Raw genomic sequence first — 16,220 nt, 5'->3', positions numbered from 1 at the left:
AATGTGTGAATGCAGCCTTGGGTCCACAAATGACCCTGGGATGTAATGTTCAGGAAATAGACAATTATGTATCAGTCAATCCAAGTTTTGTTGAATTGGTTTATTGCATGAAATCAGAGAACACCTTTATTGGTAAGCGTCGGCCTTGACTATTATTATCTCCTCTCCACCGAATAAACAATAGGAAGGGAGAAATATTTTGGCTGATTGCGTGTACCGTGTAATTAATTACATTCTGATTATAGGGCACGGTGTGACTCACTGTTACTTCATGTTATTCTTTTCATATACCTTTTAATCTGCTGGGGATGTGTGTTTCGTGATAACAAATCAGTGTGAATATTCATATAGTCCTTCTTTCATCTCTGCCTACTCATCTGCAGTTGCATGGACATATGTCATTTGTCTGTGTTTTCATAGGTGTTAAACCAAACTATATACTATGAAAACATGCATGTGTCTAAGACGCTAGATGAAATCTATATATTCGTTCCGCATACTATGGCTGAATAGCCATTTTTTGGCAGTTCTTCTATTCAGTAGTGCCCCCTCCCTGTCATGCAAAGAATTTCAACACAACTGTTGATCAAGTTATTGCTTGACAAGTAAGACTTTGGTGTTGCAAATTGGTGTGAACTAACCCCAACAGATTAGGAGGTAATTAAAAAAAAAAAAACAACAACACACTTTTAGGTCATAAACGTGAAAAGGCTTCTGTTTTCTGCATCTTGCAGTACCATATTTTATAATGACTCTTTAGAGTAGGGCTGCACAGTCAAAGTCATGTTAGCAGGTCAAAGGGACCTCAATAAGACTTTGACATTGTGCGTCTTTTGTAACTTAGAGTATTGGGAAAATAATCCCTTAAGAATTACTATTTATATACAACTTGTTGAACTATCTTTTAATTTGGAGCGTATCCCAATATAAGTTGTCCACATGTCCAAATGGATTTCTTTTAAAAAGAGGTCCCAAAACGCTAACAGGTGTAAGAACTGGATCACTACTGTTTTTGGCATCTCGATAGTGTTTTTAATAAAGGCTAGAAATGGCTTTCCCAAAAAATTGTAGAAACCTATTTCCGTCTTGATCATGAGATTGAGGGTGCCAGATTGAGAGAGAACTTTTGGAATGACTTGATAGCCGGATGACCTTGGCATGTGTGGTAGAAGGAAATACACTTTGTGGCAAAGGAGTAAAGTTCGATGTATTAGAAGATCTCTGTAAATTCTCAAAGGCCTGTTCATTTATAACTTTTACATAGTATTCTCCTATAAAATCAAATCAAGTTTGTCCTCTCCCGTCTCAATAAATGTCTGTAACCATGCACATATGCAAAAAGCAGGTGCAGTGGGCACAAGATAATAAAGGAGAACAGTTGAACTAATTGAATTCATTACAAATTTGCTTAAAAGTTCAGGTTTGCTTTGGGTTGAAATGAATCTGCCTACCATTAGAGCTCTTATCCCTGAAACCTATTTTGAGAGATTCGCTCCTCTCCGTAAAGGAGCTTTGGATGAGTTTCTGCACTGTTTTACTTTGCCTGCAGGATATGGTTTGTCTGAAAGTGAAGATCCGTGTTCACCTCTATGCATGGCGGTGGCAGACGAAGGTTTCATTTCCAGCTGTAGCGATAAAGGCAAGATAGGGGACTAGAAGAGTATTAATATGTAGTGGAGACTCATTCTATTAGTAATTAAATCCGTTGTACGCAGTGCGTTTACACAATATCCAATGCCACAAGGTAATGGGAGTCCCAGTACAGTGCACGGTGCAGGTAGAGCGTGGTCTCGCTGATCTGTATATTCTACGCGGAGCACGAGCATCCATCATTCTGAGCATACTTTGCACCATTATTTTATGTGGGGCAGCGGCCGTGTTATGTCGTGTGTTCTCCTGCTCTGGATCATTATACAAATGGAAATCTTCATTACCAGTGTAACTGTGCATCATCCTAGAGAGCAGTGTGATTAATATTGGTATGAAGATACTCAGCATCACAGTAAAGAGCGTATTCATCATCCGTGTGTAGATGTAATCACACAGAGCAGTGTGACTGCTAACACATCATACATTTTCACTATGACAGTCCTGTACATGACGGATTACTGGTCACAAATGCGGCCTGCTGGGACTAGGCTGTTAGACATAAGACATTACAAATGCATATCATCAGCCATAACAATAACAGGTGAAACGAATTGCATTGATGCACTATCTCACCAAGATGACGATGGCACCCATCATGGGATAGGATATGTTAAGCAGCCAGGGAAGTCACTTCTTTACATTTTGTGCTGGAAGCCAGATGGTCAAGCTTAGGAATCTGAGCAACTTTGACAATGGCCAAGTTTGGTTAACTAGACAAGGTTGGAGCAAGATGTGGGGTGTTTAGTGCTAAAAATGGACGTATCGATTCACGGTACTCTGGCCCTTCTCTTACTTTTCAGAAACCCTCACACATTGGTTTATAAGCCCAGCTGGCTCAATGTAGTCATTGTAAGGTTATGCACAGCTCTGGATAATCAAAAGAATCCCAGATGGTAAGGGATTTGCAAGCTTCCCATCCAGCTCCCAGAGTCTACTGACCTGGCCAATGGACTGGAGTGCCAGAAATCAATCTTCCTACCTCTAGATAGTACCTAAAATGAGGGGAGAAACGGCGAAATTGCGCCAGCATCATCGGTGTCGGTGATCATTGATGTAATTGTAAAGGCTAGCTGTCTGGTACAAACCAAAAGAAATGCTAACATAGCACAAATTAAGTAAAAAAGTTCTTAATAGCTATAGATGGAGTCAGAACACACAGTGCCTCGCAGCTTGCTGCTTATGGGGATGCATAGCTACATACTAGTCCGTGTCACATGCTGACCCCTGTTCACTACTGAAAGTGCCGAAATTTGGCACATAGGCATCAGAGCTAGGCCATGAAGTAATGAAAGAAGTTGTATAGTCTGATGAATGTTTTTCATGCAAATGACCAGGTTTGCATCTGCCCCTTACCTGGGGAAAAGATGTCCCGAAAATGCCCTCTGGTAAAAATGAAAGGTTGTGGAACCGATAAGATGATCTGGACACTGTTCTGTTGGGAATCCTTGGGTCCCCCATCCGTATGACAGCAGTCATGTGACATTCACATGTTTGACATGTATCACCCTCCTAAACATTGCTGCAGACCCTTACATGGCAGTGGTGTTATATAGTGGCAGTGGTCTCGTCCAGCAGTTTAATATGCCTACCACACAGCAAAAACTGTTCAGGTAAGGCTTGAGGAAGATAAAATGAGGATTTCAAGGTGTTGGCTTCCAAATTTCCTAAATCTGAAACTGATGAAGTATTGCTAGAAAAACACATGTATGAAGACTCCACGCCACGGCTTACAAGACGTAGAGAGTCCCCTGCATATTGTCTTGGTGCCAGAAACCAGGACAACTTTAGTGGAGTTGTGGAGTCCATACCTATAAGGATCAGAGCTCTTTTGGTTTAATGTCAGAGATCTTTTAGGTTTGCAAATGTAATATTTGCTCTGTTGTTTGCATAGTGATGTCCTGTATAATTCTGGTTCTCCTTTACCTGGCAGTCTCGGAGTCGGCTTAGATTTGCTAAAGCTTGAATTCCTTGTTGCCTTTTTCAACAATAGACAATGGCGGAGATCTTCCCGTCAGTTCCTGGTATATGTAGGGGTAAATATATGCTTTGGATGTGTTTGTATCTATTTTGCCAATATTTTCGAATAAGAAAAAATAGTTGGTGAAGAAAACTATGAAGATGGAGATTTAAAGACACACACAACAAACTTGGGCTACTTTCACACTTCCGTCTTTTCAGAACCGTCACAATCCGGCGATTTTTGAGAATGCAGGATCCTGCAAAAAAATTAGCAGGATCCTGCATTTTCCCATAAACTTGTATTAGCAACGGATTTTGACGGATTGCCATCCGTTTCATCCTTCGTGCACTGGATCCGTCGTAAAATAGCGGTCTGTCGTGCAGAGAAAACTTTCATTGTCACGTTTTTTGTGCACGTCGGAAAATCGTTCAGTGACGCATCCTGCGCTGCACTTCGTGGGCTACAATGGAAGCCTATGGACGCAGGATCCGTCACACACTGGAATCCAGCGACGGATCCAGTTTTTCCCTTCTGAGCATGCCCAGAAGGATTTTCAAGTCTGGCAAATCAATCTCTCTCTTTCTTTCTCTCTTTCTCTTTCTCTCTCGTCATTACACTGGATCCGTCGCACACGTTTTTACCTCTCTTCATGACGTCTGTCGATACGTCATTTTACTGCACCACGACGGACCCCAGAAAACGGAAGTGTGAAGGTAGCCTAATAGAACCTGTGTTCCCTGTTTTCAGCCAATGTAGGAGCTGGACTAGTGTCAGTTCATACAATATCTGCCTCTAATATCATTACTTTCCTCTACATATCTCCTGTTCTGTGGTCGGGTACATTATCTATGCATGATTGAGGATTGTGCTTTGTTTTTGAGGAAACTCATACCGATTCATTTAGACGTTGTCAGATTGGGAAAACAAGCTTTCTTTCTTCCTGGTATGAACCAATCCAACAGTTTGCATTACCACACAGTTTTATCTGTATATTTATGCACAAATCTGTATGTTCTAGATCTTTTGGCACCTCATCTGACCCATTTTAATTACCCAAAAGCCTTTTGATAATGAGCAACTATAATTTTAGATGGGAGCCCTTAGGAGGGGAGCAGGCTCACGTCGCTGCCTGGAATATTTAGCATGGGTTCATCTAGTACATCTATTAAAATGGAAGGTAATTAACTCCGCTCTCTCCTCTCATTCTTCAGCTCAAATCGAAATAATTCCGTGCAAAATCTGTGGAGACAAATCATCAGGCATCCATTACGGGGTCATCACCTGCGAGGGTTGCAAGGTACAGTATGTGACAGTGGGAACACTGTCTTTATTTCACATAAGCCATAACTATGATCAGATAGAGAATAAGTCTCTGGTTTAGATTCTGATAAGTTTTCTTGGGTGTAGATCAAAACACTTTGATCAGAAAATAATGTATTGATATGCAACTTATTTAATAGTTAGCTATGCCAGGAAGCTGCATAGTGGTAATGATGTGATACCAGTACACATCACTAAATCTTAAAGGAGTTGTCCAGTCCTATAATGGTTTTTTTATAAATTTATGTTTTTAAGCCCTAACTTCTTTTGTAATATGCTTTATTATAAAAAAAATTCCTATCATTCCCCATATGTGCGTTTTTTCTTTAATTCCTGGGATGTTTCATTTGAGGGGACTCCGGAAGTGTCAAACAGGATACAACTATCACCCCCAGTGAAACAGGATGTTATCAGGGGATGGTGCTGCCGCCATTTATCACAGCTTTTGTCACCACCATCTCCTGATGTCCTTTTTCAGGGGGAGTGAGGTGGGGGATAATGGAGAATTGACCTCATCTTCTGTCTCTGCCACCCACATCTTCATTGGCCGCTGCCACACTGTTGCCTCCCCTAAAGTCCCTGCTTCTGATACCACCACCTTTTTCCCCATAACAAATTATCAAAGGTCGATGATAAAAACAGGGCGAGTGACACAAGCGCCCTCACAGGTTCTGTCACCACCCTGAGATGAATTATCACGTTGTGGTTCTAATGTCACTCACCCTGCTTCTATCACCAATCCCTGATAACAATTTGTTTCAGCGAAACAGGCAACATTGTCAGAAGCAAGGACTACGGCAGCAAAGAAGTGAGACAACAGACACTGAAGATGCGAATGGTGGGGACTGAATCTACGGTCAATTCTCAGTCACCCCCCTGAAATAGAATGTCCTCATGGGACAGGAGTGACAGAAACTGGTAAGTGACCTCAGCACCACCCCCTCATGACATCCTGTTTCACGGTGGGTGATAAAAGCTGCTGAGCAATGACTGCAGGGTCATCCTTCTTTGGTGTCTCGTTTTGAGACTTCCCTCAAATTAAACTTCACAGGAATAAAGAAATAAGGAAAAAATATATATATCGCAAATGGCAGGATAGGGAGATTGGTAGGGAATCTTATAATAAAGCAAGTTTCAAAAGTGTGGAGGGCATAAATATAGATGCTTATAAAGGACATTATAGGTATCAGACAACCCCTTTAATTCTGGATGATGCTACCACTTTAGGCTATGTACACACGTTGTATTTTTGATGTGTTTTTCCGTAGGCAATACTTGCTCTGTTGGCAATAAAGCAACTAAAGAAAGCAGGTTTTGCTGAGTATCTGCATGAGGTTTTGCTGCGTTTTTAGTGCCTTTTTTTTTTTTTTACTACTTTTTTGTCAGGATACATTTGTCTCATGTGCATGCTGATAAAGTTTAGTGCATAAAAAAGAATCTGATTCAACTTCAGCAGGTTTTGGCACCAAAAAGGCAGCAAAACCTGATAACTGCATTTTATTCAGTGTTTTTTTGCATTATCCATTGCTTTCAGTGAGTGAAAAACGATGCAAAAATGGTAAAAGAATTGACCTGCTGTATTGTGCAAAAACACAACTCTTTGACAGTAAAAAAAAAAAAGCAAGGTGTGATAGAGATTTCTGAAATCTCAGACTTTTGCTGGTACTGTGAAACGCAGCTGAAAAAAATGCATTAAAAAAAAGCTGCAAAAACGCAACGCATGAACATAGCCTTGATGTGGAGTTGTAGATTCTTTTTACTACAGGCAATGTTTTCTCATTTGCTAATTTTTCATGACTGCTTCAGGTAATTTTTTATGCAGTGCCAAGACCTTAGGGACATATTTCTGAAAACCTCTACTCTAATACGCTAGTAATTCACTTTTATTACATTAGCGTTAACTATTGTGTCTCACTTTAGGGCTCTTTCACACATCATTTTTTTCTTTTTTTTTGGTATGTGCACGCAGCATAATTTTTATGAATAGATCACAGACCTATTGCAATCAATGAGCCAATTAACATGTCCTTATTTAATTGGTGTTGCAGATCAAATTCACCAATGCAAGTCAATGGTCCCATCAAAAAGCGTGCGCTGAGGTCATGCGTGTTCTGTCTGAATTATACTGTTTAATGGTTAGGAGAAGCTAAGACATTATTATTATTTTTTTTTCTTCATATGAAAAAATTGCATGCAACAAGGGTTTCGAAAAGTGACACAGACCAAAAATAGGATGTGATTTATTTTCATAAATAGAGTTATGCTTGGATATACAGGTACTCAGATAGGGTCCAACCCCCTAAATCATTATAGAATATACTATGAAGGTCCTGCACTTTCCCTGTCTATCTGTGGACTGCCCTAGTCAAAGCTGGAGCAATTGGGGATTGTAGGATATTGTAGTCCTTCCTAGGGATTTATAGAGCTATATTCCTTGTCCCAGATCTCTGGATATGAACCAGAATTTGAATACTTCTCCTCCCTTCCACTTGTGAATCGTCATCAAATGGGAGAGGACGTTCCTTATTTTCCTGTTTAACAAACATTAATTTACATTACCAACATTTGTAAGGACGCCTTCTAAATATGTATGTACTATTATTTGCATTCTATGTTTTCTGTGGTCCTAAATCACGGCTTGGTGTTATCCACGCTCTGACCATTGTCAGACTAGTCTCATCAAGATAAATTGACATGCTGCAGTCTCGAAAGACGTGCCATATGTCCGTCTCCGCAGGGAAGCCGTGGGCATCTGTGCATGCATAGTGAAGATGGAATTTCTTCAAATCCCATCCACTATGCTGTAACATCTTGCCGCTGCGGATGAACGCAGCGTCAAACCCGCAGCGTTTACTGACCGTGGAAACATACCCTAAGAGGGAAGGGATCTCCACTGGCTGCAATAGGCACTTTAATGAAGGTTGGAGTTCCTTATTTTTAGGCAGCATTGAAAAATTGTGTTGCTTTTAATGGCCTTAGTAAAAGTTACGTTTTAATGTTACCACTCAATTTTTGCGGTCATATACATTTATTGTGGGTTGTACGATTTAGTTGGGTATTTCCCACTTCAATGTTTTTTTTTCTCAAATATTTTTTGCCAACCACTGCCCACATATTGGAGTTTGGGCTCATCGGAAGGGCCCATTGAAGAATTTCACCTATTCCCCTGTGGAGCAGTCCGAGCCTGCACAAACCTATAATACACTCGTCCGGAACGAGTCGAAGAAGAGGTGACTGTGAAAAATAGTGCATAAAATTTATAAGATGCAGATGGCCAAAATATCTTGACTGTACAATAATTAAATAAGAGGAATTTTAATGTACATATCTGCTTTCACCAAGAAATTTGAAAAAGTTAAAGAAACATTCCTTTTAAGGGTCGACATTGACTGTTAGTATTGCTACTTCCAATAGCTGGCACTAGAGTTCTAGTCCTCTCCCTCGCTGAAGAGACAATTTGCATATTTCCCAGAGGAGCATTGCCGCTTTAAGTCTTCTTATCTCGACATGCTTAACATGTCACTCTCCGCAAGGAGAAACGATACTTCTTGGATCCTCCTCCCATCAAAATTCTTATCCTCGTAATATATTGCAGTCATCAAATTATATAGCTCTTTGCACTTACTATTGCTCAATATGTCTTTCTACCCAGCTAATTATTCTCTTTTCCATTGGGTCTATGACATCACGTGATGAAAAACTGACTAGCTGAATCCTTCTAAGCTCTATGTAGAAACAGGAGGTCAATTTTCACAGTATGAGTCATCAGGCACTGCAAAAGTCAATGTTAGAGGAGAGGGTGAGCAGCTGGTTAAGGAGTAGGACTTGATTTCTGCAGGCGCAAGGCACTTCCTGTTTCTTCATAGAGCAGAGAAAAGAGAAGAATTAGCTGGGTAGAAAAGCAAAATGAGAAATTGTAAGTACACAGTGCTATACAATGTGATGATTGAAATATATACGTGCTTCATCACATTTGGTGGTTTAGTGACGATCAAAGAAAAAATTGCAACAAAACTACAAAAATGCACAAGTTCCCTTAGAGGATGTGGTATCAACGTTATTAACAAAGTGCTTCACAAAAATAGTTACGCCAAATAGAAACTTAATTTCAGGGTGTTATGTACGCTCATAAAATGACAGTTCTTTGAAAACAACCTGGACAGGGATTAATTTTCTATTGCAAATTTATCTTGAATCTGCAATTAAACTTAGACTTACAGAGCGTGAAAGGGGTGCAGAAAGAAATGGCCGTCGTAGGCCATGTGCACACGTTCAGTATTTTACCTCAGTATTTCTAAGTCAAAGCCAGGAGTAGAACAATCAGAGGAAAAGTGTAATAGAAACACGTCACTACTTCTTCATCTTTTATCCACTCCTGGTTTTGACTTAAAAATACTGAGGTAAAAAAACTCACCAAATTCTGAATGTGTGACTGTGGCCTTATGGGTTGAAGGGAGTTTCTGCCTACACAAACTTAGGATGTGCTCACTTGCAGCTCCACAACTACCAGCAACCAGTACTACAAAATAGAATCTGACAGCTTGTAACCGGTCCTGAGACAACATTTTATGAAAAGTTCTGAGTTTTTAAAGGGAACCTTTCTGTTTGATTAACCCTTATACGCGTTAATTGTTCAGGTAAAAAGGGTTACAATGCAGCCCCAGAAGTGCTGGCTCTCGGTCATATGGGAGTGCATGAAGTGGCTTACAGTCACTTCTTACAACTTCGGCACTTTGACAGCCAACTCTGTAGTGCATCTGTGCAGAGCGAGATGTCAATCAAGGTGCTAAGGTGTAGTGTTGAGCCACCTCCCTAGTGTTCGGATTCGGTTCGTTGAACAGGGAGGTGTTTGCCGAACTGTTCATCGAACGTTTGACGAACACCGTCAAACCTCATTGAAACCAATGGCAGGCAAACACAAACACATACAAACACATGGAAAACACATAGCAAACACCTTAAAAGGTGTCCAAAAGCTGACATACTGCTTAGAAGACACAACAAACACATGGAAAAGTCACAACTACATATAGTCATGCGAAAAGAAAAGAGGTGGAAGAGTAAAAGGAGGAGGAGACACAGATATAGGCATGTCATGCCCTTCTAAAATCAAGAAAGGCTGGAGTTAAAATCTAAAATCATTCAACCAACACCCAGATGTCTTGACAAAAAAAATAAATATCTTTAGGTAGAATGGCGGCGGGTCCATTCAGAACACTTTCCTTAGAAGACATAGTGGTACCCCCGTTGGGAGTTGTGCCAAAAAATGAACCCAATACATTCAGACTAACCCACCATTTGTCATAGCCAAGGGGCAGGTCAGTAAACGACAACATCGATGCGGAACCAAGTACAGTACTATGTACTGTACATCCTTTGACAAGGCAATCAGGCGGGTCAAGAAGTTTTTGGCCATTAGGGTGGCCCTTACAGACATTGAGGGGGCGTTCCAGTTACTACCTGTGCCTCCGAATAGTGTCCTCCCATTGGGCTGCTTCTGTGAAGGAGCATACTACATAGATCGCTGTTTGCCCATGGGGTGCTTCATATCCTGCTCACTATTTGAGGTGTTTAGTTGCTTCTTTGAATGTGTTGTCATGGACGTTTGTAAGGCGGCACATATTATCCATTACCTCGACGACTTCTTATGCCTGGGCCCAAAAGATTCGCCACAGTGTGAAAACACGCGGTAGTCCACCTGTGAGAAGGAGAGAGCTGGAGGAAGAGTGGACACCCCAGAGCCGAGGGGTTAGATTGAGAAAGAAAGAAGGTGGTGTAGCTTGCTTCATGGGTGGGGTACTCTGCTGAGTAGCAGAAGTTGCTACTAGGCCCAAAAGGATTTCCTGGGCTAGATGCCGTTAAAAAATAGTACATAGGTAAACAGGCAGTGTAGCTTGCTTCATGGGTGGGGTACTCTGCTGAGTAGCACCAAATTCTACTAGGCCCAAAAGGATTTCCTTGGGCTAGATGCCGTTGCAAAATAGTAGTTAGGTAAACAGGCGGTGTAGCTTGCTTCATGGGTGAAGTATGCTGCTAAGTTGCACCAAATTCTACTAGGCCCAAAAGGATTTCCTGGGCCAGATGCCGTTAAAAATAATACTTAGGTAAACAGGCGGTGGGTGGCTGGGCTACTCTGCTGACTAGCAGACACTGAAGCTTTGGAGCAGACCTCTGAATCCCAGGCCATAGTATGAGTAAACAACTCTGCAGACGACCCCACCCAGTACTCCGTCTCTGTCCAGGAAGGTGCACCGTTACCTCGTCGTCAGACTCATCACTAGCATCCTCCTCCAACTCCTCTGCTGACCTCATGGACTGGCGGACTGGGGGTTGACAGTAAGTGGGGTCTACAACCTCGTCATCATCATCCTGTGTGTTCTCGCACCCGTCGTCCTCAGAGCCAACCTCTTCCTGCCCCGACCGAAAAGTCAAGTTTTCATTCCAATCAGGTATCTCAGTCTCATCATCATCTTCCTCATTGTCTCCACCAACAGGAGTTACAGTTTGGGAACGAGGGTCTACATTATGCTCAGAACCTTTTTCATCTGGGCCTGGATCCGACTCGCAAAGATTCTGGGCATCAGTGCAGATCATTTCCTCTTCTGGATTCACATAAGCTCTGGAGCAGACATCTGATTCCCAGGCTATAGTATGTGTAAACAGCTCTACAGACTCAACCATGTGTGTTACTCCATGCTCAGATGGGCAGCTGGAGACTTGGGAGCTGTGAGGAAGCAAGCGCGATTGGGGTGACAACTCTGAGGACTGGAGTAGTTGTGATGTTGTAGTTGACATGGAGGAGAGCCTACTTGTACGAGCACTTGATATCCGTTCAAGCACCTGCTGTTTTTGTGCCTCATCTGGAATTTTTGGCGATGCTTGTAGCGATGGTCGTAAGAAAGGGATCATATCAGATTGTCCACGAAAAGAAGTAGACATCTTACTTTGGCTGGAAGATGGTCTTTCTTCTGCAGATGTTACTGTTGCTTTACCACCTACCCCATGGACACAACCTTTTTTTTTTTTCCCTTTCCAACACGCCTATTCCCCTTTCCACCATCAGCAGGCCTTTTGCCACTCATTTTAGTGCTTAACTAATTGGCAACTCTGTATCTGTACTTGTTGGCACAACAACCGATGGATGAAAACCGAGCAGAACTGAGTGGCCAAACTGTGGTACTAGGCCCAAAACTATTAACTGGATTAGATGCAGTCAAAATTGAGAGACAGGCGGTGTAGTTTGTTTCACAGGCGGGCTACTCTGCTGACGTGCAGACACTGCTCCTAGGCCCTAAACTATTAAGTGGATTAGATGCAGTGAAAATAGAGATACTCAGGCGGTGTAGTTAGTTTCACAGGCGGGATACTCGGATGACTATCTGACAATGCTACTAGCCCAAAAGGATCGGCTGAGCTAGGTTACACCAAATGCTGTGACAAACACTTGCACAGCACTGGCACAGACCTGCCTGGCAAACAGTGCTATGAACTGCTGTAACCTACCCTGAAAAGGGCTGATATTACAACTAGTCCCGACTCCTCCCGACTCCTTAAACCTATGTCTCTGATAATTATAATTAGCTCCAAAAAAACACTCTTTGTCTGTATAGCGCCCACAGCAGCAGCAGTGACGTCTAACACTAAGCTGCAGCAGTGAGGAAATGGTGACGAAGGGGCAAATGGCTGGTTCTTATATGGCAAGGACATGTGACATACACAGCCAATGATACATGCCCTTGCTTGTGTGCATCACATGCACATTGCTGTGTGTGTGTGCACTGCTGATAGGCTCTAGATCTAGATAAGTTTCTTTAAAGGTCTAGTTTTTAAAATGGGGTCACTTGTGCGGGGTTTCCACTGTTTAAATCAAACAGTTTCCACTGTTTAGGCACATCAAGGGCTCTCCAAATGAGACATGGTGTCCGCTCTTGTTTCCAGCCAATTTTGTGTTCAAAAAGTCAAATAGTGCTCCTTCCCTTTCGATCCCTGCCGTGCGCCCAAACAGTGGTTTCCCCCCACATATGTGGTATCGCTGTATTCAGGAGAAATTGCCCAACAAATTTTGGGGTCCATTTTTTCCTGTTACTCTTGTGAAATAAAAAAATTGGGCCTAAATTAAAATTTTTGTGAAAAATAGTTAAATCGTAATTTTTTTCCTTCCACATTGCTTCAGCTAGTGTGAAGCAGCTGAAGGGTTAAACTTTTTGAATGTGATTTTGAGCACCTTGAGGGGTGCAGTTTTTAGAGTTGTCACTTTTCGATATGTTCGGTCATAGACCTCTTAGAGTCACTTCAAATGAGATGTGGTCCCTAAAAAAAAAAAAAAAATGGTTTTGTAAATTTTGTTGGAAAAATGAGTAATTGCTGGTCTACTTTTAACCCTTCTAACATCCTATCAAAGAAAAATTGTTTCAAAAATTGTTCTGATGTAAAGTAGACATGTGGCAAATGTTAGTTATTAACTATTTTGTGTGACATAACGCTCTGGTTTAATGGCATAGAAATTAAAAGTTTGAAAATTGCTACATTTTTCCCCAATTTTTTATATTCTTACAAATAAACACAAAAATATCGAACAAATGTTACATCGGTCATGAAGTACAATATGTCACAAGATAACAGTCTGAGTCAGTGGGATCAGTTGAAGCTTTCCAGAGTTATAACATCATAAATTGACAGTATTGTAATTGTGAAATTGTAAAAATTGGAGTGGTCAGGAAGGTAAAAACATGCTTTGGGGTGAAGGGGTTAAAAAGAAAACTGTGTCCTGCACCCACTTCAGACATGCCTGTATATTACAGGTAGAAAGGAGCTTTCATAACGCGCTGGTCTGGCACACCAGGACATACTGTAGCTCAGATTTGTATTTCTAAATATACATTTAGAAGTATTTCAGTGCACAAACTCACATTTCCCACTCTGTTTAGTGATCGGAATCTTATTTGTACGTGAATCTTAATGTATGACATTACTGACATCATGGGTGAAGAGGTCTTCAGTTTTCTGTCCTTTATCATATAGCTCTCTCCTCTCCAACCTGTTACACAGTTTTGCTGGAACCCATAATCTCTGTAGCGCAAACATAAATGTGTTGCTGTGCGTTGCCATCTGCTTATCTGTCATTTCTGCTAGGGCAGGGGCATCTGTGACATTAATCATTTCCTAATCTTTTGTTTGATTGAAAGCGGCTCTTTTTCTATGAGGGAGGACTTTATACACAAATCATTTACTGTCCTTTTTACTGGGCACATGTATGGAATAATAGTTGTCCTAAGGTGGCCCTAGGGTTGAGCCAGAGTTGAATTTACTTAGAGATTAAACAAATCCATATACTAAATAAATGACTAGGAGATGCTCTCAGAAAAAGATGTTATTGACATTTTCTACTCATTTTAGATCACCTGTAAGTTATCTAAACTGGAGACAACTACTACACAGCCTAAAATGTTTGTTAGGAACCAGTGATGCTTCCAAAGCATTAAGATAATGTAATATCCTTACCCATCCCCACTGACTCTTTGGTCCTTGGAGTCAGACTCAACGGCAGCAATCCTGATGGCATCCCTGGCAACGGTGACTGTGACGCCTTCTCCCATGGAGGCAATCAACATGATTGGCAGATCAATCTGTGACCGTGATGATCCGTTTGACCAGCTGGTCAGTGGACCAATCCGCACACTGTTTCAGTGGCCAATAATGTTCTAGGTTCTATTTAAATTTCCTCCATTACCATTGATTGTATATCGTAGTGCTGGTGCTGAGGAGAGGTACTGCCCGCACTAAAGAACATTTCTTGAGCGTGCGTTGTAAGGTTTCCCTATGCTCCAAATGGTGGCCAGACTAAGTTGTGCAGAAAATACAGTCGGTTACACCTCACCCAAACCCAAGACCTCCACCTTTTTAAGGCCGGGGTCAGACTAACGTATGGCATCCGATGCGAGAGTGTTATGTGTCTGTGCTTCAAGTCTCTCGCATAGAGCCGATCGGAGCACAGCTGCAGAGGAGGCAGATAAATGTATTTCTCCATCTCCTCCATTGCCGGGGTCAGCGTATATCGCACATCACATGGATGATATCCGAGTGATGTGCGTGGTCTTACTCGCACCTCTAGGCTTATATGGGTGCGAGTGAGCCGAGACTCAGCCCAGTAGCAGGCTGCGATTACACTCGCACTTTTAAAACGGCAGAGGAAAAAAAACACTGATGTGAGCTGCCCTATAGATGAATACTGGTCCGAGTGCTATGTGATGTTTTATCGCATAGCACTCATCCGTATTCATCGCTAGTTTGACCCTGGCCTAAGGGTATATTTCCATGGTCAGGTAACGCTGCAGATTAGACGCTGCGTACAGCCGCAGCGTCCAATCCGCAGTGGCTAGATGTTATAGCATAATGGAGGGGATTTTATGAAATCCCATCTCCACTATGCGTACAAAGACGCAGGTGGCAGACCTGTGTATACAGACATGCGGCGCGTCTTTATAGACAGCATGCATGTCTATTTATTTTGCGGAGACGCTCTACTGCGGAGACTTTACTGAACACATGCGGAATCACGGCGCGTACAAAACCCGGCAACGCCTTGGACGGAGCTGCGTCTAAAGTGCTGCATATTCGGAACATAGAAACATACCCTTAAGCTGCGTTCTGGACAGACTAACCTATGAGAGTTGTCTGCGTTGTCCTGCGGTGGTGGGTGGTAGAGGAAGTCCTGTATCACATCATCTGCCCACATATCTCGTTCTACCGGCAGCCGTGCTCTCTGACCAGAGAATGAAAGAGAGCGATTAAAAGAGCACATACCCGCCAATCTGATGGAGACATGAGAGATGTGTAGGAAGATGTGTCAGCAGTACTGTCTTTAGATATTACGTGCCCTATATCATGAAAAAGGAAAGTGTGAGAGGAGAAGCATGCAAATTATTTGTACAGATGTAAATGATTTCTGATCAGATCCATGTAACATTAGGTTGTTGCTTAAAATAGCCAGCATTATAAAGCCGGAAGCCTCTTCTGTGTTATGTACATGCTGCACAGTTGTGTTGCTATTAATGTCATTTTTACTAACACAGTAGCCTGTTCTTTTCCCCTTCATACAGCAGTGGTGATGATGCTATTTGCTGGTTCTACACACAGCAAGTCTAATGCTAAGGTCACTCCTGAGTCTAAAAAAAATTGTCCACTTTACACCCGAAAAAAATGTCAATTTTTGGTCTGTACTGTCATCCATTTCCCATCCAAACATATTTTGTTTTTGGTTTTTTTACATCCATTTTTATATATCAGCAGT

At 41.8% G+C, this 16,220-nt stretch overlaps 1 protein-coding gene across 2 annotated transcripts in view; it reads left to right on the top strand.

The window, feature by feature from the left end:
- The window catches only part of RORA (RAR related orphan receptor A), a 562,535-nt gene that overhangs the window by 533,785 nt on the left and 12,530 nt on the right, over positions 1-16,220 (top strand). For both annotated transcript variants that reach the window (XM_069765693.1, XM_069765695.1), the window contains one exon: positions 4,822-4,907. In XM_069765693.1, coding sequence (XP_069621794.1) covers positions 4,822-4,907 — 86 coding nt within the window. The remainder of the gene's footprint in view (positions 1-4,821; positions 4,908-16,220) is intronic.

The sequence above is a fragment of the Ranitomeya imitator genome, chromosome 4, assembly GCF_032444005.1.
Source record: "Ranitomeya imitator isolate aRanImi1 chromosome 4, aRanImi1.pri, whole genome shotgun sequence".
Classification (NCBI taxonomy): Eukaryota; Metazoa; Chordata; class Amphibia; order Anura; family Dendrobatidae; genus Ranitomeya; species Ranitomeya imitator.
This window is presented reverse-complemented; position numbering and strand designations above follow the sequence as displayed.